Source organism: Neovison vison, chromosome 8 (genome assembly GCF_020171115.1).
Source record: "Neovison vison isolate M4711 chromosome 8, ASM_NN_V1, whole genome shotgun sequence".
Lineage (NCBI taxonomy): Eukaryota > Metazoa > Chordata > Mammalia > Carnivora > Mustelidae > Neogale > Neogale vison.
Window position 1 is genome coordinate 86532737 of NC_058098.1, and position 23308 is coordinate 86556044.

The 23308-nt window shown below is 46.4% G+C and overlaps 1 protein-coding gene across 4 annotated transcripts in view; it reads right to left on the bottom strand.

Annotated features, from left to right (window-relative positions):
* Window positions 1–7031: 7031 nt before the first annotated feature.
* The window catches only part of SERTAD2 (SERTA domain containing 2), a 117698-nt gene continuing 101421 nt past the window's right edge, over window positions 7032–23308 (bottom strand). For 2 of the 4 annotated variants that reach the window (XM_044264097.1, XM_044264095.1), the window contains exons 2-3: window positions 15083–15259; window positions 7032–12292 (exon numbers count right to left, since the gene is read on the bottom strand). In XM_044264097.1, coding sequence (XP_044120032.1) covers window positions 11359–12288 — 930 coding nt within the window. In that variant the 5' untranslated portion in view covers window positions 12289–12292; window positions 15083–15259 and the 3' untranslated portion in view covers window positions 7032–11358. The remainder of the gene's footprint in view (window positions 12293–15082; window positions 15260–23308) is intronic. The other 2 variants (XM_044264096.1, XM_044264094.1) reach the window with 1 other exon arrangement.

Consider the following 23308-nt stretch of genomic DNA (forward strand, 5'->3'; position numbering starts at 1 on the left):
AAACAAGCCCAGCACATACATCATTCTCCCAATCAGTTACCTGCTCAAGGGTGATGGCCCTTGGGCCTGCTCCCTCCAGGCTGGAGCCACTGGGACCCCACCATGCCATCCCTCAGCAGCATGGGTGGTGGGGGTGAGGATGGGGGTGGGGGAGACTGGACAAGTGCCTGGTGCCTGGTACCTGGAACTGGTCCCCTGGCCCAAGAGCACAGGGCCACGGAGGGGGTGCAGGTATAGCCCCTTCTCCTCTCTGAAGGATGCCCCAGCTTTGCCAATGAAGGATGAAGGGTGAGGAAGTCAGGTCACCAACGTGGGGGGGCGGGGGGGAGAGAAAGCACATCCCGAAAGGGCGAGCAGGAGGCCGCCCTGAAACGGGAAGTCAGTGGTAATGACACCTACCTTACTGCGCTGTAGTGGGGTTAAATGAGATACTTCACAGAAAATATTTCGCCCAGAGCAGACCCAAGAAGAGACTGAGTACTGACCGACCACAACCGTTTGGTGACTCAACCCCTCGCCTGTCCTCAACCCCACACTCGGCACCTCCATGTGTGGTTCATGGACTGCTGTCTCCCAGAAGCCTGTTAGAAACACAGGTGCTCAGCCTGCACTCCAGGCCTGCCCCCAGGTGATCCACGTGTACATTCTGGGGAGCAAAATGATGATTTCTATTTCTAAAGAATCATTCTGAGGCTCTGCTGAAGACAGAGGATCCAGACGAGGGTGGGGGCAGGAAGACAAGCTAGGAGGCGGAGTCACTGGGCAGCAACTGTGTGGAGGGCAGAGCATATACGGGGTGGAGGTGGGGCAAGGAGGGGCTCAAGAAGGACTCTGAGGACTCGGGCCCCATCATTTAGGGGGTGGTGGCAGCATCTACTGCACTGGGGACACTGGGGGTGAGCCAATAAAGGCTAACTGAATGAAAGAACAAATGAGCCCCACAGCCTGGCTGGCCTGAGCTGCCCCCAAAGACTTCCTGCTGCTACCGGCCCTCAGACAAGCTCACAGGTTGTTTCTGACTGGTGAGGGATCTGTCCTCTGGTTTGTTATGACCCACGGGGATCAGTCTTATGGGGTGGGACCCCTTCTGGCCTCTGAAGTTTCTCTCTTGTCCATCCTATTCTTCCTTGGAGCCCAGCGGAGGTGGTTGGCAGACCAGGGAGGCAAGCTGCTAGGATTTGGGGATTCGAACCTCCTCCTGGCCCCACATTCCCCCAAGGCAGCTACAGACCATGTCCAAGCCTCACCTGGCAGCATCTCCACAATCACCCACAGGATGGCCCGCACCGCCTGGACAGTAGTGGCCTATATCCCCACTGCAGAACAGTCTTACAGGCACACATAGAACTCTACTCTGAGACCCCCATTACCAGCTATACCACCTTGGACAACTTGCCTAACTTTTCAGGACCTCAGTTTCCCTAGGTGGATTAGTGAGAGTGGGACCAATGAGTCCAGTGTCTAGCAGAACGAAGTTGCTTTAAAGTAGTCTCCCCTCCCTTATCACCCTGAACATAGGCTCTCGGCCTGACCCCTCAGCCAGCCCTCACTTGGGGTACCAAGCAGGCTCTTGCCCACATTACGCAGTCTATTTTCAGATCACTTAGAACAGAATGACCCAAGAATCATCCAGTGTCCATTCCCTGCCAGCACCACTGGCTCCTGTCCTCTGCCAGGTAGACCCCGCTCCTCAGAGCCCACCTTACCCAGCACTGACGCCCCACCAGCTCAGCCAGGCCTCTCCTCTGCTTAGAATCTCTCTCCCTGCCTGTAGGCCAACTGCACTCAATCCAGTCAGAGCTGCTCAGGCCAACCTGGAAAACAAAGCTAAAAAAACCTCTTACTCTAATTGGCCCCACAGCCAGGTGGCTAGGGGGCCCCAGGTAGGAAGCTGGGGTCTCAAAGGCAGCACCAAGGCCCTTGATGAGCAGGTGAGCCCCACTCAGAGCTCCCCCCCTCCTCCCAATCCGACCAGGATCACTCAAGGGTCTACCCAGTTCCCCAGATCCTAGGGCGAAGAGACTGTGCTATCCACAGACTCTGGGGCAGCAAAGCGGCTTGTAAGTACAAATGTAGGAGACAGACAGACGGAGGCAGACTGACTGACTGAGACAGAAGGGGCAAGGAGGGAGACCAAGAGACTGAGAGTCAAGAGACTGAGGGAGGGAGCGAGACAGAGAGAGAGAGAGTGTAGGAGAGAGAGAGATGGAGACAGGAAGACTAAGATCCAGTCCTTGGGCAGGTGACAGCAGGAGCTCGGCACCAGCAAGGCTTTGGGGCAGCATCTGGGGTGGTGGGGTGGGGGTGCTGGGCTTGGGATTTGTCTCTAAACTGGAACAGTTCAGCAAGTGGCTCACTCTCTTTTAGGTTGATGTTTGGGATGGCACTGTGGGTCCCAATCAGGTCTGACAAGCTGAACTGAGGTAGACCACTGGCTGTCCCCTTCTCTCCTTCTGCCCCCCTCAGCTCTGGGGAATGTGTGAGTTTGGGGAAAGAGGAGGGAGGCTTTCAGAGGAAAGGATGTCTGGAAGCTGTGAATGACTTCAATTACCCCTGAGTCTGCTCCAAGACAAGGGGTGACTGAGCTCCCTGCCTTGCTGTGGATCACTATTCTTTCATAACTAAGTTTCTGGCCAGTTTCTTCGAAATGCCTGGGGGTAATAAAGGTTGGAGTCGAGAGTTTGACACAGTATCCCTCCCCCTCCACACATACACTGCACCTGGCAGCCTTGGGTGCCTCTGGGTACCTCAGTTTCCTCAGGTCTGCTCAGCCTCCTCCATTGCCACCCCCATGAGAATCGTCATGAAAATCACACAGAGTGACTGAACGACCGGACCAAGTTGCACACAAGTGTTGGGCTGATTATTACCGTAGCTGGAACCTGTCCAGACCCCAGGATGCGGTCCCCACGACAAGCGTACGGATTACACTGCCTTCCAACAACACTATTTCAAAAGCCCTCAGCCACCTGGCCCTGTTTTCAGGCACTTGGCTGGGAGAAAAGTGACTGAAACTCCTTTCCTAGAGGCAGCCTGACTCTGTACTTTAACCCACAGCACCAGTGACACACACGTCCAGCGAGGATCCCAACCTGAGAAGACAAGCAAAGCCAGCCATGGGTTGGGTGTGTTTGTTTGTGCTGGGGCGACAGCGATGTTGGGAGACATTTCCCTTGCGCCCCACCCCTCCCCCTTCCCTCACCAGCCTCCGGAGCCTTTGCTCCTGCAGCCATCGCCTGTCACTGCTGAACAATAGGCCCTGCTAGCAGCTGGTAGCTGGGCCTTGTTGGGGGGGGTGGGGCGTGGAGACTGCCATAGGCAGCCGGAGGCTCGAGGGGCTTCCCAGCTCCAGGGACAATGCTGGCGTGTGTGCCTCCCCGGTCATGTACGCACCGTGCCCTCCTCCTTGACGCCCCAAAGGCTGGCACTAGTGCCCTCAGAACAGTGGGCTCCTCCCACCCAGTGTTTCTGTAAAATCCCCCAGGCCTGGCCCCAGCACCCAGTGATGCTGCTGGAGCCCCCAGGCTTCTAACTTGCAGCCAGGGAGAACCATGGTCCCCAGAGTATATGTAGGCCTGCCCCCTTTCATTGCCACTGAGCCAACTGAGTCTCTGAAATGGGGAGTGCCTGGTCCAGGGTCACACAGAGCCAGGATGAGAAAGGGTAGGGGGATTCAGCCCTGGAGAGCAGCCCTAACTCCTGGTTCCCTGCCCCTCGTGGGGCCATCTTCCTCTTGTCCCTCCAGGGGATGCCTCAGTGTGCCAGTGGGATACACACCCCGGCGAAGAAGAGGACAGCTGAAGGGCTTGTTGGAGGTCAGGCAAGTGAAAGAGGTAAAGCTCAGATTGGGATGAGATCTCCTGACTCCTTCCCCCCTGCCCAGGCTCCAGGCCTCGGCGTGGCCCCACATCCCCCATGACACCAGATGGGCCCCAGGAGAGGCTGCCGAAGGGGTTATGGTGATGAATCACAATCCCAGTTCTGCCGCTTACTGGCTGTGTGAGCTCTGGGAAGTTTCTTAACCTCTCGGAGCCTGGCCTCCTTCCTCTGCAAAGCTGAGGAGGTAGGATAAACCTCCAAGGGCTGGGGCAGCGACCATGAGGTCACACATGCCGGTACTCATGGGTGTCTGGCACACGCGAGGGCTCAGTAAGTGGTAACCCTGGAGACTGTGACTCGAGATTCAGTCAAAGCTTCCTTTCCAAGCCGAGCAAGAGGAAAAAGGCAACAGGCACTCTGAGCCCCCAGACTGCCACACAAGCTGGGAGCACAGTCCTCGGTAAACAAACAGCTGACCACCATGACGACAAGTACGGTGTTGGGAAATGGTGGTGTCCCCACAAAACACGCCTTCAGCATTAAGACGCCCCAGCTTTGCTTTATGGCTCGACCTGAAACACTAAAACACCACAGCGAGCAGAGACGCGGGTATGAGCCTTGCCCACGGTTGTGTTAAAGCTGCAGCTGCCATTTCTGGACTTCTTTTCTTTAAGGTCCCAGAACTAAGTGCTTTACACATATGGACTCATCGAATCCCCACCATTGTGTGAAATAAGCTCGGCTGTCACCCTCGTCTTACCTGTGAGGAAGCTGAGGCACGGAGAGATTCGGGAGCTTGCCCCAGCTTACAGGCTGTAGACGGTGGAGCCGGGATTCAAGCTCAGGCGGTCCTGTTGCAGAGCCAAACTCCGAACCCGGATGCCGTGAACTGCGGCTTGCATCAGACAGTCATTACTTTCTCGCTGCGCATGTCGGCTTTCATCTCTGTAAAATGGGGCCTTTTCAGGGCGGAGGCCTCCTCCGCCATCTTTAGCTCTAGAAGATGGCCGCTCTCGTGAGACAACGCGGACAGCTCTGTCTCCTCTGGCCCTTGCAGCCCCTCCTCCAGCACCCGGAGACGCCTGTCCCGAACGCCTACTGTATTCAGTTCACGCGTACCTTTGGGCACAGGGGCCGGGCCCTGCGGCACTTTGGGGCCCCAGCTAGGATCAGACACCGACTGAGGCTTTATGGTGTTTGCAAACATCAGGGTCCGGCAGATTTTTTCTGAGAAGGGCCAAATATTTTAGATCTTGGGAGACTTAGGGTCTCAGTGCCATTGCAGTAGGACAGCTACACAGATGACCGAATGTGGCTGTATTCCAACGAAACTCTACTTAAACAAATAGGCAGTCCACAGGATTTGGCCCAAGGGCCATAGTTTGCAGACCTCTGGCAAAGATGAACATCAGGAGGTCACAGAGCAGAAGGGAGTGGAGGAAACAAAGGGTGCACAGCTCACCTAAGACCTGGCAGAACTTGCTGAGAGCATTTCCAGGCATTTCCAGAGCTCTCTAGCAGAGGAAGACGTCAGTTCTGACTGGGGGGGTGGGTAGAGAAAGCTCATGGATGGCACTTGAACTTGGCCTTGGAGTGATGGGTAAATTTCTACAAGCAGTGGGAGGGGCGTGAGCAAGGATGTGTGTGCTGGGAATGGGGCATCCAGAGGGTTGGGATAGGAGCTGGCTAGGGACCCAGACAAGGAAGGCTGAGCTCTGGGCTTCTCCCATATGGTAAAGAGAACTATAGCCCTTTTTCCTTCTTTTAATTCAACAGATATTTCAGGTGCATACTTTGTAGTAGGCACTGCAGGGGGCACAAGGAAAGACGATATTCCAATTTTGCATCTTCATTGCATTATGAACATTTTCGAAAAGATTTAGGAGCTGTGACTTTATCTTGCCCTCACAAGCACAGAGTGAATGATTTCCCAAAGTTCTATCTCTAATTAATAGCAGCTGCTCATATTCCGGAGACAAACCTCTCTACTGAGCAGCAGATTCTTATTTCTAGCTGCCTAATGAGTATCTTCCACTGCAATGTCTGGAAAGAGCTCCTCCTGCCTGTTCTCCTCCCCTAGATTAGTTTGCTACAGCTGCTGTAACAACGTACCACAAACTGAGCGGCTTAAACAACAGAAATGTGTGGTTCTGCAGGCTGGAAGTCAGAGATCCAGGTGTCAGCAGAGTTGGTTTCTGTTGAGGGCTGGGGGAGGCGAGGAGGGGCAGACCTGCTCCATGCCTATCCCCTAGCTTCTCTAGGTTGGCTGGCAGTCCTTGGTGTTTGTTGGCCTAGAGGCAGATCACCCTGTTCTCTGCCCTCATCTTTACCTGGTGTACTCCCTGGGTGCTTGTGTGTCAACATCTCTGTGTCTTACAAGGCCATTAGTCATATTGCATTAGGGATCCCCCTAATAACCTCATTTTGATTTGATTATCTCTGAGAAGACCCTATTTGTGGATTAAGGTCACGTTCTGAGGTACTGGGGGTTAGGACGTCAACATCTATTTCGGAGCACAGAATTCAACCCCTAATCTTCCCTAACACCAACCCCCAAATATCCCACTGGTGGTTGAATGGAATCCTCATTTTACAGGACCTTCACATGTAGCTCCATTCCCTCGCCAGCTGGTATGATGGGCCAGAAATGCCTGGACCACTGGTACTCTGTCAACTCTAGCATCAAGGATGTTAAAGAAACCGCTGTGGCATTGACAGTAGATAGGAAGCAGTTGCAGGAGGGAAGAGGGCCGGGGTTGGGGAAGTTGTGGCAGGGATGGAAAGGAGGCAGCCAGGGATCATGGACATTGGTGAACAGAGTGTGGGACAAGAGGGAGGACCAAAGGAGAAGGATCCGCCCTGAGGGGAAACATGGTGAGTGTAGGGTGGCCAACCTTGGCAGATACTTAACTCCAGAGCTTGAGAGAGAGAGGCAGGAGCGGCAAACAGGTCTTCGTTGTCCTGAATGGATTGGATCCCACCGGGAAAGAGAGAGCTGGGGAAGATAAGTGAGCACCAGAAGATCGAGAAGGGTCCAAGAGGCACGGGAGAGAACCAGGAGGAAAATTTGCTCCTGAGGCCAAGACAGGGTAAGAAGGTCAACTGCACCAACCCCGGTACAGGCTGAGGGTGGGCCGTTCCTTCACACCAGCAAACTGTGACATTGGAGCTGGTTGTGCTCCAGTCAGAAGCAAACTGCAAACACGCCTCGCTCATCTTTTAACTGTTTATTGTATAATATAAAACTACAAAAGTAAGACTGCTCATTTCCATGTACATTTAATCTGTCCAATTTGTTTAGATTACAGCCCAAACCTACATGTGAATACAGCTATCTGGGTTCCGATGTAACGTCTGTAATATTGCATAGAAAAGGCACAGCTCTCAGGTCTGTGGGGGGAAAGGTTACACCTCCTTTTTGACAAAAGCCTTCCTCAAAAACCATGCACCAAACATCTCACTATGTACATATTTTCCAAAATCTTGTATTTGTTTGCTTGTCTGGACTGTATTTCTCTTCCAAACTTGTTATCCCCAAAACACGTCTGCAATTTTTATTGGCTTTGTCTGCCACAGCATTTGATCCTGGCTAATTTTCAAGAACTATCAGACTCATTCTTAGAAGCACTGAGGACAACTGTACACAAGCAGGACACACAGAGTTCGCTGCCTTCGGCAGTGACAGGAAGTTAACCATTCACGGCCAGAACTGGTTAAATATGCTCTTTTCAATATTTTCAGAAAAGGTATAAAGGTCCAATTTGTAACAGCAAGGTTTTGAAATTAAGACAATTCATATAGAGGGTACAACTGCTGCACAAAGTAGAGTTTTGTTGTTTATTTTTTTACATCTGTCATTTAAGAAGGCTGCCCTGTGGTATTCATAATTCATTGTTTACCACAAAGGTGGTTAATAAATTTAAGCTTTAAAAACGATCTGTAAGATGATACTTTGGCTCTTTGGAGCTTATTTATTTAAGAAATTTTCCTTGATTAACCTCAGGGCAGTTGGGATATTCCACAGGGATATGGCAATAAAAAGCTCAATTGATAAAGACACTCGAGGTGTAGCGGAGGTTCTGGCTAGTTCTCACCCTTTGGTGTGAACGAGGGTGTCAGTGTGGCTGCCCCTTCTGTCATCAAGAGAAAGTGTTACTAAAAAAAGTTTAAAAATATCAACCCTTTGATGCTTGATTTTCTTAAAAATTTGGAGGTATTGAAACATTCCTCATCCATACCCTTTGCATATTTCAAATAGACCTACATTAGAGAAGAGGCGAAAACTGGATGTGGACCGTGCATACGAGAGAAGATCCAGGGGCCTGGCTCAGACCCCCTTGGAACACAAACTGACATTCCTACAAGAGAATACATTCCTACCATACATTCTTGCACATGGTACGATCCAGATGTTGTTAGAGCTCCACAGTCAAATAAATATATTTACACAGAAAAAAAAAAAGGAATAAATAACTTATGAAAAAAAATCACTTCAAATTCAAAGCTCTTATGATTCTGCTCTCATCTTGTCATTTCATTGCACATCACTGTCAATTTTTCTCTCCCAGCCCCACCCAGCATGTCTTGCTCAGAAAGGCACCTCCAACTGCCAGGCTGAGTCCGGATGCCACGCAATGTCCTTTAGGAAGGGGAAAGGCACGATAGCCAGGTGGCATCTGGAAGCACTCCTACACTCAACCTGGGGCTTGGAGATCACACCCAGGCCCACGTTCTTCCCTGTTGGGACCTCACTTTGTGAAAATAAGACAGCAGTCACTTGGACACTTGGATGTTTTTGCTCTTTGAAAAATGGGCCCCTAATTTCCCACGTCTTCCTCAACAGACCTGGAATAGCAAGCATTTATGGTGAGGGTCCAGCATTAAAAAGCATTTATTTGCCTGCTGTTGTTGGGGTTTTTTTGTTTTGATTTGGAAGCCCAGCCTTACAAATACGAGAGAGTCAGAGAACCATGTTTGGGCAACATTTTGCTACGCTTATTTGAACTGTTGCCCAACATATGGGATTTGTTTAAACACACGATTTGCTAATCCAACCAAAGTACAGTTGTTCTAAGTTACTGTAAATCAGTTTTTAACAATGGCAAATCAACTGCCTTACCCTGGTATTGTTCAGAATAATCAACACTATTGTGTCTGTACACGTATGTATGTGCGTGCGGCATGTGGGGAGTTCGCCAGGGCCTCTGGTTATCAGAAGCGCGGCATCTGGGCTGCCTTGTTCTCCACAGGAAGAGGAAGCTCTTAAAATGGACAGGCACAGTGACACCGGAAGCCTCTACAACAGGCCTCACCTCAGCTAGATGGTCCCTGGTCCTGTCAAAGGAAATGCCCCATCTGCAGCAGGGAGAGGTGTCCAGGTGGAGGCTGCTTGTAGGAGAACAAGTGCAATTTGATCTCTCACTGCTCTACTGAGGGGCCGATTAGCCTTTGAAAACACATTCAAGTGGGGAAAAATGTAAATTCAAATACAGAGGAATTCAATCATACCATACACAAATCTTTTGCTTAAATGAGCAGTTCCTTCATCAGAAATGTATTTGCTCTGCCATGTGCATTATAAAAATAAAACTATCTATGGCTTGTTTAAAGTGCCATTTTATAAAGCTGTCTTTTTTTAATTGGCCAGAAAGACTCAATTTTATCCATGGCAAGAAGTGAGCAGAATTGGTGACTGGATATTGACAAATGACCAACAACAAAGACAACAACAATAACACAAATCCCATAATTTAAAAATTCTTAAATAAATATAAAAGTTATTCCTAAAGAAGCCATCTGCATTTCAACAATATAGGTTGTAACCAGCTAAAGTACCATTGGAAGAAAGAAAAAAAAACTGAAACGAAAAGGCCATCAACAATTTCGGCAACAAGCATGATACATTGCAAATTTTTTTTTTTTTTAAATTAAATATACACCACTAGGAATAAAAAGCTACTTCTCAAGTGTCCTGGGGGTGGGGTGCGGGGGTGGGGTGGAGGGGAAGCAGGGGGAAGGAAGAGGAACATGCATCGAGTCCTGTCTGAGTATTTGGGTAAAACAGCCTTGTAAAGTATAGTTAAAGCAGTTGAATCGAGGAAGCAACAAGATTGGAAGCTGTGACATAATGGTACCAACTCCAGGTTCAAGAGCCAACGGATGTTACAAGACAGCACCCCAGGCTGGGCCGAGGTGAGCTATGCTCACTGTGGTGATCACGAAGATGCCATTTTCAGCACTTAGCAACAGAGGGAACAAAAGCTCTAGGGAAGGGAAGCTGGAAAAGACAACTGAGCAACACAGTGGATGCCTTCTGTGGTAGTTTCTTCCTTGTGAGCTCTAAGCATTGCAAACAGGGTTTAGTTCCACAAAGAGGTCAGTTACTTTTCAGAAAATTTTGTTCTCATGTAAAATTTCAGGTCATCGTAAAAATTATGCCAAAAGGGAAAGATCTGGGTTTCTGTTTAAAAAAAAAATTAGAACAATTAAAAGCACAAACTTGGCATAAATACAGTGAGTATTCGATATCAAGAGAGGGAGCTAAAGAGAACCATCACTTCAAACCTCCCCCCACCCCAGCTCCACGGGCCATCTCCCGCCAACTGCTTAATGCAAGTTTGATGAGCAGACGTGGCTCTGGCTTTGGAAGTCACAGTGCTGGCGGGTGTTCGTGCCAGGGGGTCGGTGCCTGTGAAATTTGGGTGTGATATCGCCTGGCCCTTTCTTAAAGCAGTGTGTGTGTGTATGTGTGTGTGTGTTTGCATTTGGGGACATCGACTGCGGGTTAATTTGATCCAATTTTCTCTTTGCACCAAACACATATAAAACATTACAACTCTATAAAAGTACAAGTGCAACTTGTACATCTGAAGTTTGCAGGAACTATGTGAGCAAATCCTATCAAAATAGCTATCTCATATGTATAAACAGCATTTGTTTTTAGAAAAACAATATCATAAACTGCAGAATCTGTACAAAAATATAAAATAAATTTGGGCAGCAGTTTCTAAACAGCCATGTAAATGCAACACTTAGGAGGAGTAGTTAATGCCTCTAAAAAGGCTGAATTGCCAAGTCAACCTATACAGGGCGAAAATGCCAGAAAAGGTACTGAGATTATCTAAATAATATATATATATATATATATATATATATTTTCTCTTTTTACCTCTTGCAATAAAACTTATAGAAAAAATAGACAAATATGCACATGCAATTTACAGCTTTTCCAACTTATTCCTTGTGCTTCACTTGAACTGTTTATTTTTGTCATTCAGCATAGCAACATTGTCTTCCAATGTAGTCTTTCCTATTCTAGGGCAGTAGGTCTCTGAGAACCACTCAAAAAAGCATATTAAAAGTGGTCATACGTGGATGAAGGCACTCCAACTCTGCTCAAAGCAAAAACTAGTGTGATCCTTGTGTAAAACGATCTTTTTCTCTGAAAAAGGCAAGCAAGGGTGCATGCACAGTGCGGAGAGCTGGGGGGTGCGGGGACACTCGCAGGGTCTGGACGGCGGAGGCACCGGTCTGGGGCTCTTAGGAGCCGACCAGCACCTCCATGATGTGGTCCAGCTCCGTGAGGTCCATTTTGAAAGGCTGACTCGGGGCCACCGGCTGGCTGCTGTACGGGGCCAGAGTCTTGAGGAGGTCGTCGGCCGACACCGGGGCCATCTTGGAGGCCGTCCCTGCCGCGGACGTGCAGGGGTCGAAGTCATACATGGACGTGTCGATGTCTGCAAACAGGATGTCGTCCAAGGTCAAGTCTGTCAGAAAGCCCGTGGACGTCGTGATTTCAAAGTTCCCGGGCAGAGAGTCCATCAGCTTGGGGTCGTCGGGCCTCGGGATGCTCGGTGCACCAGAGCCCCCTCGGGAGGTGTCGGGCGCAGCCGCGGCGGCCCCTGGGGAGGTAGATGTGGGACAGAGCTCCTCGATCTCGTCCAGGGCGGAGGAGAAGCTGTCCTTCTCCGGCGGGGGCGCTGGAGCCGGGAGTCTGGCGGGAGCCGCGGGCGGCGCGGCCGGGGAAGTGCAAAACGGGGCATCGTCGTCGTCCTCGAGCAGCGAGGCAGGCGTGAGGCAGGCCTCCAGGGGCGTAGTGCTTCCGAGGTCGCCGGCCAGCGCGGGCAGAGGCGGCACGGGGGCGCTGAGCGCGGCCGGCGCCTCCCGGTAGCTGGCGCTCAGCGAGTCGGGCGGGGGCGAGGCAGCGGCGGCCAACACCGGCCTCAGGCTGCCTTCCTGTTTGAGCTCCTCCTGGATCCGCCGCAACATGTTGTTGATCAGAACGGTCTTTTGCAAGCTGGGCTCGGTGAGGGGCCTGTGGTTATAGAGTTTCATAAGGGAAATGTTGAAGATAGTCTGGCGCTGTAAGGTGTAAGACACCTTGGATGGACCATCGGAGGGAGACACGATTTTGCCTTCCAGCCCATCTTCATGCTCATCAAACTTCCGTTTTTCTCCTTTACCCAACATATATCTGCAAAGGGGAAAGGAAGGAAGTGGAATTAATCACATGAAAACGAATTTCTCCCGTTAAAAAAAGGCGCTGATTCCGCAGTCAGGAGTTGGGACTTGAGTTCCTTGCCCAAGGTTGGTTAGAAGAGATGAATTAATTGGGGGAAATCTTTTGGAATGTGAGAGCATTGGGAAATCTACCTTTGTATGCTGGTGGAGCATTTTTTATCACTAGGTAGTCTGGTGAATGTATTTCTTGAGAAATGTGTACGACACAGACAAGTTAAACGTTACCATGGAAACCATGATTTTGACTTTCTCCACTTGTGCGCTTGCGTTGGCTTGCCTAACATTACCATGCAGGTTCCATTTCCCTCCCCCAAACATTTATTTTTAACACCCAAGAAAACACTAGCAATGCTATGACCTAAGAGATAAAGGTGTCAAAGACTATAGCTTGAACACATCTTGAATGATTAAAAGAACCTAGGTGAAGTGGGGAGAAGGGCATGGACAATTTTCGTAGAACCCCGTGTGCTTTCAAAATGCCTTTTCCTTCCTCATTATGCACAGAGCTTTTCTGCCTGTTTGGTGACATGTGGTGAAGCTCTTGGCCTGTGTCAAATGACCACAGTGATGGAGCTGCCACCGCTTTTCAGCCTAGAATAAAGTGGAGGAATGTGGCTTTCCCAGCCCGAGTGCCAATGGTTCAATTTGACTACATACAGTTACCTCTGAACGCACTGGACGAATTCAAAAGTAATTTGTTCTGATTATAAGCACTGCTCTTTGAGTACAGGAGACATTTCATAACAAATACCTACTGTGATTCCAGAGATACATACTATTTCAAAAAAACCACCACCTTGTATCTCAGACCTTGAGTATGTGGGAATGGCTTGAATTTTAACTTCTGCCCCACCTCATGTGCTGCTCCCAACCTAGGCCGCCTCCTTGCCTGCTCTTGCCTCAGTGAAGACCCCCTCAAGGGCTGCACCTCTGGAGAGTGGTCCTTCCTTTCAGAACTTCCACCATCAAGACCACTGGCCTTCGCCTCATCGACCTCACTTGCTAACCATTAATCACGGAAGTTGTTCTTCTGCCATCCAGACCAGGAGACATGGTTCTCATTACTTCAGGCCTGTGATTCCTACCCGCAACCCCCACCTCTGCAGCACTTACCCACAGAGGAGTATTAAACCTCCCCTCAGTGCCACTCACTCATTGATCTCTTCATATACAAGCAGTTTGTACTTATCCAACTTTTCTTCTAAAAGCGACTTGCCTTTACTGAATTGCTTCAGCTGATTGACGTGGAGCCTCGCTGAATCCTTTATATTTTACTCATTCTGCATCTATGCTATCCTGGGCACTCTGCCAGAAAGAGGGTAGTCGGCAGATGAATAAAGCCTGGTCTTCAAGGGGGTGAAAATCATCTCCTACACCTCATTCTCATTTTTTGAGTTGAGTCTCATCCTAAAGGAATAAGGCTAACCATAATAAAACTCACAGATCTTCCTTGAGACAATTTGTTGAGGAAGACCTCGCTGCCCACCCCCACCGGCTCCCAAGCAGACAAACATGCGGGTGGTCACGGGGCACACGAGTTCCACCTGCAGTGACTGCCTCCACACGCCTCAGTCCCTGGGAGAGAACAGCCACAACCCAGCAATGTCAGTCAGCTTGAGGATTTGTTAATGTTCATAAAGAATCTAAGTTACTTGTATGGAATGCTCTCCCTCATGGAAACATTAAGACAATGGATGTCGATCACAAGGACCAAAGACCAGTCCCATAATACTCTATGAGGCAAGGAAGATATGGTGGTAATAACTCTTGTATCTACTACTTCACATGATAAAACATTTCCTATTGTTTAGTGCTAGAAAGTCTCATTTGTGTATATACTTTGCATAGAACATTTCCCACCTAAAGTATCTGCGCTCATTTTAACTTGAGTGTGAATCAGAGAGGAGGTGATTTCATTTCACATTACAAAACACTTTCTCCTTTATGCCTTAGAAGTGTTACTGGACGACTGTGTTTTCAAACAGTTATACTGTTTGTTATCTGCCTAAAATTTAAGCATTTAAATATTCATTTCTAGGAAAACTTCAGTTTTGCCAAAGAGCTCACCAAGTGCATTTAATTCTCATTATAAAGCTGGTAGATGGTCTGTGTTACAGGTTATAATGTAATAGTACCCAATACATGTAAATCTGTGTGAGACAACACAAATGCAGAGAAATATATTCCCAAACAGTGTTGCTCAAAGCGTGGTCTGCAGAAGGTGACAATCTGTGAATTGTTACTGGCCCATGAGGAGTTAAACAGAGAGATACTATATTATTTAGAAATGTTTAACAGCATATTTTGCAGAGTAACTGTATGTCTATAAGTCTAATTTCTAAAATGAGGCTTCTGTTTTTATCTTTGTATTTAAATTTCATTTCTCTATTAAGTATTTTTATATTTTACATAAGTATTCAAATATGAAAGAAAAAACAAACAAGACGGTTCTTCATCACAAAAAGTTTGAGAAGCCCTGTCCTTAAATGTAAACCAAAATCAAATACCAAACAACTAAAAACAAATTAGTAAGCTCACTGCCACGTGGAATTTTTATTGATTTTCTGGAGGAGAGGGAATAGCTAAAACAGTGTAGGCTTTTCTTTGTCTTCTAGTCATCAATATAGGATTGTCTTTTAAATACTGGTTGCCAGAATAAACAATAGGGCTTTCTCAATAACTTTCTCAATAAGGATTACTTCTCTAGAAATTATCAATGAATTGATAAAACTCGAATATTTACCAAGCATGCAGTACTAGGCATTTAGCAGAATTCCCATAGCTGAAGGAGATCGGTGGTGATGTTTTCGAAGAGATTTCAATGTGAGAAGCACTTAATTTCCAATTAGAATGATCCAGCTGGTCATAGCTGTGTGATAATCCTAATGACTTAGGAACAGCCTGATAAGATGTTGTAATGCTGGAAAAGGAAGGAGGAGGACCCTTGTAAGCAAAATCTGAGGGCAGGACAGACAAATCGAAGCTTGGATGCTTTTCAAAAGTGTAAATAAGAGCCCATGACAGAGTGTCTCCAAGCAGGTTAGCCTTCATTTCACTATGGCATTTTATGAGGCCAGGCTGGCTCCACACACCCAGCGAGACTGCAAAACGCACACAATACTGATTTGTAATCCTGATTCTATTGAGATTTTTATAGAAAGGAATAACATGCAACATGATAAAATCCAGTCCACCTTTTCACTTAGAGGCTTTAGATTTAAAATTTTTTTTAAAGGTTAAAGTTTTTCCAGAGTTTGAGTAAAACACTGAGTCAAGCGTTGCCACTGACCACGTTCAGAAGAGACCTCCAACTCCTCGGGGTGGGAGGTTTTGAGATTCATTCATATTCATTCATTCATTCTCTCTCTCTCTCTCTCTCTCTCTCTCTCTCTCTCTCTCGGTGGGTGTTAATGACCACCTCCTGGAGCAGGGCACGGTTCAGAGAAGGAAAGACCAGCCACTCAAGAACCTGAGGGCAAAAAGCCAAATGGTGTCCCTGGGCCTGGAGCTGGGCTAGCCAAATCCAGGGTCAGCAGCTCCTCAGAAGCCTCTTTCCTCAGGCAAACTAAGAAAATAACAATAGCTCTTTAAAGCCCGAGATTGGAGAAGCATGTGACCTTTGAAAAGGCCTCACGGCTGGGGCTCATTAAGTGCTTCAAGGTTAACACTGGAGGAGAGGCTGTTCTGCTGTTCCTGACTCCCAGACCCTAGCTGGGCAGCACTGACACCAGGAGGACGGACCCGAAGTTCCCCAAAAGGAGGAGCTTGTGACAAGTGTTGCTTCTAGGCCATCCAGAGACCTGACACCAGTCTTTGTCTCCTCTCTTGGCTTGGGATGGCTTTAGCCCAAACCACAGGTTGTCTACCCCATTTTTCAGTAAAAAATCCAAAAAGGACACTGAATTTCAAGGCTGGTTAGAGACACCCCCTCCTCCACAATGGAGGAAGGAGGGGGTTGCTTCCTCCCCTTTCTGCCCCTCCAAAAAGGAGCCTGAAGCCAACCACAAACACTTCTCTTGGATATTTGGTGGCTTTTAATATAAGGTTCATGATAAAACACCCTTCTTTCCAATAAACCCATTAGAAACAAACACCTACCATCCTGATTTTCTTAACATAAATTTTAGCAAGTATTTACTACGGCAAACTGAGCTTTGAAGATAAAGAGCAACCCAGGGGTAGCAATATAATGAAAACTTCTCTTCCAGAGTTTTCTAGTAAGCTTAACACTGGTACAACTCTATATACCAAACCCAGCTTTCAATTGCACAACTTTCATCAGAAAGGACCTTGCCCTCAAAGGCTACAATCTGCTTGGGCAAATGATCAAAAGTCACAAAGGGTCACTAAAACATTCCTCGGAAGAAAAAGCAGAAACACAGGAGCTTATTATTACCTCACTATGGCGGAGTTTGCACTTCCAGATTCTTTTCTTCTCCTTTTTTTAGATTTATTTATTTGAGAGGAGAGAGCATAAGCAGGGTTAGGGGTGGGTACAGATAGGCAGGGAGAGAGAATCTTCAAGCAGACTCCCTGCTGAGCCTGGAGCTGGATGTGGGGCTAATCTCAGGACTCTGAGATCATGACCTGAGCTGAAATCAAGAGTTGGCGGCTTACCCAACTGAGCCACCTAGTCGCCCCTGCATTTCCAGATTCTGAGTGACTGCCCAGAGCAAGGCATGTGAGAGGTTATTATGGGCTGGGGTGATGAGGAGGAACTTTTGGAGATCGGATTTGAGATTTAAATTTAAGGCGGGATTGTCTCTTAAGGCCTGTTTCCTAATCCTGACAGTAAGCACCATGAGGGCAGACTCTGTCTCATTCATCTCTGTATCCTCAGGACAGGGCAGTCTCAGACACACAGAAGATGCCCCATAAACCGCCGCTGACTAAATGAATGGTGAATGGAAAGAATGAGGAAAGAGTCTGAGGGACAGCCCGGGAACTGAAAGACATAGAGATGTGTGTGTCTTTGTCCCTGACTGTGAACAGTGCATGGGCGGGAGGGTTTGAGAAAGAGGAGAACTGAACAGACCTCAGAGGAGGCAGCTGTACAGGATGGGACGTCAGTAAGGCAAAGCGGTGAGATAGAGGCACATCCGGTGGGCAGGGAAGCCTCAGCTCAGAAGGCTGTCTCACAAATAAATGCCTGTCACACTCCTCAAATTTGGGCAAGTATTACACTCACCTTGAGGTGAGTAACACAGAATGCTGACCCCCTGCCCCAAGATTCTCATTCAACAGGTCAAGTGTGGGACCCAAGAAGGCATTTCCAGGTCTCCAGGTAATGGTGGTCTGGGGACCCTATTTCGTGAACCACAACTTCCTCTTTTCCCCCTCCAACCTTTTCATATTTAAGCCTGTGGATATTTTTACCCAATTAATCTTGAGTCCAAAGGTCTTCCCTATTTGTGTCTAAGCAAGTAAGGGAAAAAAGAGAAATGAACAGAGTTTTTGCAAAGGCAATTGACAAATGGTATTTAAAAAAATAAAACAAACCCAACTCTTTGCAGAATTAAGGTGTCTTTGGCTCAATTTAATGGTAAAGTCCAGCTTCTCGGCCTGATACATCAGATCCCACTAGCTCAATGGGACCCAAATTCTTCTTGCTGTGACCTTAGAGTGCAAGGTAGTGAGGCCTCAAGCACAGCATCCAAAAAGGAACTAAACAGTAACTACATGTTACCTATGTGTTACCCATGTATTAAAAGGCTAACATTTCATAGCTTTTATATTGTTAAGGCATTAAGGGAAAAATGCAAACTTAAAAAAAAAAATCAAAAGTTCTCTTTAACTCAGTGTTTTTCAACTTTTTAAAAGCTATGTTTTAAACTAAAAAAAAAAAAACCTCTCCTTTGATGCTATTTGAACTGTCAAAAATAAGTGTTACATTTAAATTAAGATTATTAAATCTGCTTTCATTAACTACTTCCATCATTCTCCCCCCACAACCCATTGCTTTAACCTGCAGCCTTCTCCACAGCCCTCTGGGGCCTCCCTCAGACAGGTCCACGGATGGCAGTGCTACTGACCCAGCATCACCACTGCGTCCTGTGGTGGTCTGAATGGGAAGCCTCCTCAGCCCACCATAAGGGCTGACTTTCTGGCTTTCTATGTATAGGTCAAAAAAGGATGTAAATCATTACTTCAAAACACCTCAAGGCCCAACTGGTTTATACCTTGTGTACATTTTCCAGAGCCTGTTCCAATTTCCTTTTGTACTAGTAAATAAAAACTAGAAAGCCACTGTTTTCCCTTCTCGGGATTGTAGCAGGCTTCACAATTAAGTGACATGTCGTTTTAAAAGTCAGTTAACGAGGCAGAGCTAAGCCATGGTATCTGCAGTCAGGGAAGGGTGGCTACGAGGTGGGCACGACTTCTGGAGCTGGTCACCAGCCTGTACACTTAGGATCTATGTACATATCTGTAATAATACTGTACTTTAGTAAAAATGCTTTAAAAACACTAGTTAATAGCTCTCCAAAAAAGGCTCCCCGTTCAAAGGGGAGCTTTGAGAAGCCACATCCCTAATCTTTTCATCTGCATCCTCCAGTGTGACCTCCAATGTGACCGGTTGCTGAAGGGCACAGAAGTACCCATGCTAACACTAAAAATCATAAAAATGAGATATTTACCGTGATACCAACAATTCAGAACAATGGTTTGTCCTCAAGGATCAAGCTTATTTGAAGAAAAAAGAAGCTAAGAGAAAATGTGTGACAAGTGTCTTCGAAAAGTCTAGCAGGGGCTATTTCCCCATTTGACATCCTGTGCAGCCAAAACCCACCACCCTTTAAGTGGAAAAACACTTTCAGTTTCTTTTGGGGGCAGTGGTAAAAAGAAGGAGTGTCCCTGGCACAATTATTGTGTGTGTGACAGACTTCCAAGACCCAAAGAGAGGCCAGCCAGAGAACTGGCTCTGAGACAACTTCTGAGACACGGAATATTCTCATTTCTCTTCTCCGCACCCCATATATACTTGCCTTAAGATGCATTCTGGATCCTGTTTTTGAGGTGGTCCAAACAGAGAGCTTCTGTGCATAAGAGAGGACACCTCCCAAGAGCCACAGGGCACAACTCTGAGAAATGGTTCTTCCACTGTCTGTCAGATTGTCACACAGCAACTCCCAGGCAGGAAGGAAAAGCCTGATCCAACTTTAATGGGAGGAAGCCACATCTGCTTAGCAACTTTCTATGCTGTTAAAATGTTACACCTTAAAAAACACACAGGACTCAGAACTCTGTCTACTCTTCTAACACCCTCCCTCCTACAAGTAACAACAAAACACACCGGGAGAACAAAAAGGCCACCCTGAAAAGGACATGGTAGGTGAGGGGAGAGGGGGGAGGATCATAGAAACAGCAAACAGAAACAAGCCCGGTCCTTCAAGGGCTCACTATCTACGGCTGTGCCCTGTGCCTCGCTGCTCCTCAAAGAGGGGCCAGAAACCCGAGTGCAGGGGTGGGTGGTGACATGGGGGGGGGGCGGAGAGAACAGGAGGGTGTAGAAAGGGGTGGGGGCTATAGAATCAGCCCTCCCAAAGGCTGCCTTCAGACCCCAAAGTGACTGCCTCTGGCCTCAGGGAATGGCAGAAACAGGGACAAAATTCCAACGGGGAGAAAACCTCTCTGCTTATTTACAGACAGGGTAAGGACTCCCAGAAGACACTTGGAGGGGGGGAATGTTAGCAACAGAACCCCTAAAGCTGCGTGCCTCGGGAAAGGTTATTTTTTTTTTTAAACAGCAAAATAAAACAAACAAACAAAACCCAAGCAAAGCTCATCCAGGATGAAGTCCCTGCAGTAACATCCATGCTAATTGGTAAGTAAGACAAAGCCTTCCTTAACAAATCAGCAATGTAATTATGAAGCCAGTCACTAGATGAAGCCAGTTAGGCGCACTCGGGCGCTAGTCTGCAGCTGTAACCCGACACCACTGTTGGCGGCAGTGCCTCCTCCTGGCTCTGCCCGCTGTGCGGGGGGCTTGGGGCCGCGGGGCACGGCTGCTCGCCGCTGGTCACACACCGCATTGCCACGGAGACCCAGGGAACAATCCTCCCTGTCTTCCAGAGAGCGCCCCAAAGCCTAGAGATAAAACCGAAATCCCGCCAGGAAGTCCACCTCTCACTCAACCAAAAATATAAATAAAGAAAAACAAAACCTTTCACTGTTTGGGAATGTCTTCTAAAGTCCACGTTTCAAGAAACTCTAGCTCTCCCCTCTCAGGATTTTCACCTCTAATGCTTCCATTAAATTGAAGACCCTTTCAAACACTGTTGGTTTGTCAAATACCGTCTTTTCTCTTGGAAAAAGGAAAGGAAAATGTAAACGCGGACAACTAACTGCATTTAGTTGGCAAACCAGACTTAAATTCTGGGAGAGAATGTTTCGAGTGAATATTTCTCTGGACTATACCATGGCCTTGTTAATAAACAGCTGGAAAGAAAAAGGGGCTTTTTAGAATGTAACTGTTAAGTAGTATAAAATGTTTCTAACATCCTGTCTTACTGGATCCTCTACCAGCTCGGAATTTTAGATTTTAAGGCTGTCTTAAGAACTTGGGGTGGGGGGGCGGGTGTCGGTGGTGAGAGACCAGTCCCCTTCTTCCAAAGACAATGGAAATTCTAACAATTATTTTATTTTACCTAAGGATTCTGGCTAAAAGCACCACACCCTTAAAGTAAAAGATTGAGCAGAAATATACAGATTCTGAACGTAAGTTAACAAAATCACAATCAATACATGATGTCTGGATTTACGTTTAAATCCTCTAGAAAAAAACCTGGCCATGTAGATAAAATAAAACTGACACAATGTTGACAATTACTGAAACTGGATAATAAGTATGAGGGGATACATTACACTGTTCTTTTACTTTTAAGTGTCTGGAATTTTCCATAATAAAAAGTTAAAAACACATACACATATGTTTAAAATGCTACGAATTCAAAAAATCAAATAAGCACAATAAATTATTTACACCCTCAGCGAGAACTATTCTATTAACTTGATAGGTTAGTTTACACAGAAGAAAGCTAATATTAACGCTCCATGTAAACAAGCATGCCCAGTACAAGTCAACTCCTTTCAAACTCTGAAAGACAGCACATCACATCCAGCCACAAGGGGGCGCAGCAGAGCAATAAGGCACCCCTGAATTCTGATTATTACTGCAATTCTACCTATTCATCTCTCAAAGTATACGGACTTCCGAGATTGTTCCCAAATTCCAGTCTACACAGAACAGTGCTAAGCAAGCCAAGGGCTTTGCCAAGACCAAAGTGAATTATGTTATGCTATGGTGCAGGCTCTAAAAATACTGTACATGGAAAAGTTTGCTGCCTGTATATAGGTGACACTGAGGTTTCCAAAACCATGGTCAAAGCCCCTGGAGGGTTCCTGAAGTGAGAACATACAACAACAACGACAAACATACAAATCCAAGTCATAAGGTGAGGACTTGGAAAAGCCAACAGTTCAACATTGCCAGCAAGGGTCCTAAAGTAGACTCCCAACCACACAGTGAGTTAGTCTCAATGTTAGCATTAAGAATTTTACCAGTATTGAAAAGCCTTCAATAATCCTACTGCCTCTTAAGAACAAGAAACTACTTCTACACTGAACAGCTATGGCTTCAGGCAGGTATTTGGGAAAACTTCATAAAGGATACTAGGGAGGAGCCATTTAATTGTAAAATGTAACAAAGTTAACCTTAGAGAGATAATGAAACCAATTACCGTGTAACTACTTGCTGAAACTTTTTCTACTCAAATTATAAATTGAGGTTCTATGTTGAGGTTCTGTATACTAATGTCCATAAGCAGTTATTAACACCAATCTTTCCATTTGAAACTCTGTAAATATAAACATATTATTTATGATAATTTATAATCATTCAAATTATGACGCTAATTCATACTAACTTGGTGTCAGGAACATCTTTAACATGCTGAATCCAAAGACTTAAAATCAATTACGGAAAAACATTCTTAGATTTTAATTTCTTTCTTTCCCTTCAGAGAATGTGCCTGTAAAGGATAGCCAGCCTTGTTTGCCCCACCCCCATTCCCGTGCATAATGAAAATATTTTTTTCTCCTGTATTTATAATTGCTTGGATGGGACTCTGGTTTCAACCCTCCTGTAGCATCTTTTCCCCAAAGATACCTTGTTTTTCCCCTCACATTAGAGACCCGTAATAAACAATGGCAGGGGGAATAAAAGGCTTAGGGCAGAAACCCAATGCTTTGCCAAAAGTAAGTGACAGTTCTTTGTATTTTTTTTAAAGAGGATCATCAGATGTATAAAACAGTCACACTAAAACAGGCAAATGTAATTTGTTAGAATGAATATGTATAAAACTAAATAAACGTTAATTAAACAAAAGGTTGCCTTTCAGGTATTCTTAGCCAACTACCTTCCACTGAATGAAACTAGGAAACTAAGTATGTATACTACGTCAGGAAGCATTTTTATAGAAGTGTTTCTTAAAGGCAATGAGTAGTTTTTCATCTTTGAGTTCGAATGCAGAACACTTTAATACTGTGAAAAGTCATTTTAAAGAAGACGTGTTATAAAATAACAAACATTTCATCTTAACTTCTACATGCAGTCTAGTTATTATTATTTTTTTTATTTACTTAATGAGTAAAACCGAACATTGTACTGTGTGGTCTAAATCTGGATTCCTTAAAAGAAATTTCTACATGACATACATGAGAGGATAAAAACTGAAGGTACAGAATAACAGAAATAAGACTTGAGACATATAAATGGGAGGAAACTATTCAACTGTGTGCATCGCAGTCCATCCATACTCAGAATCAACATGTTTATTTTAGTTACTCCTAAGAATTAGGTAGGCTAGTGATAAAGTTTTACAAAGACAATTTAAACTTCGTATCATATACTTGAATAACTCACAAAGTAGAAAAAAGAAAATGAGGAAACACACTAAACTTGAGAGCAGTG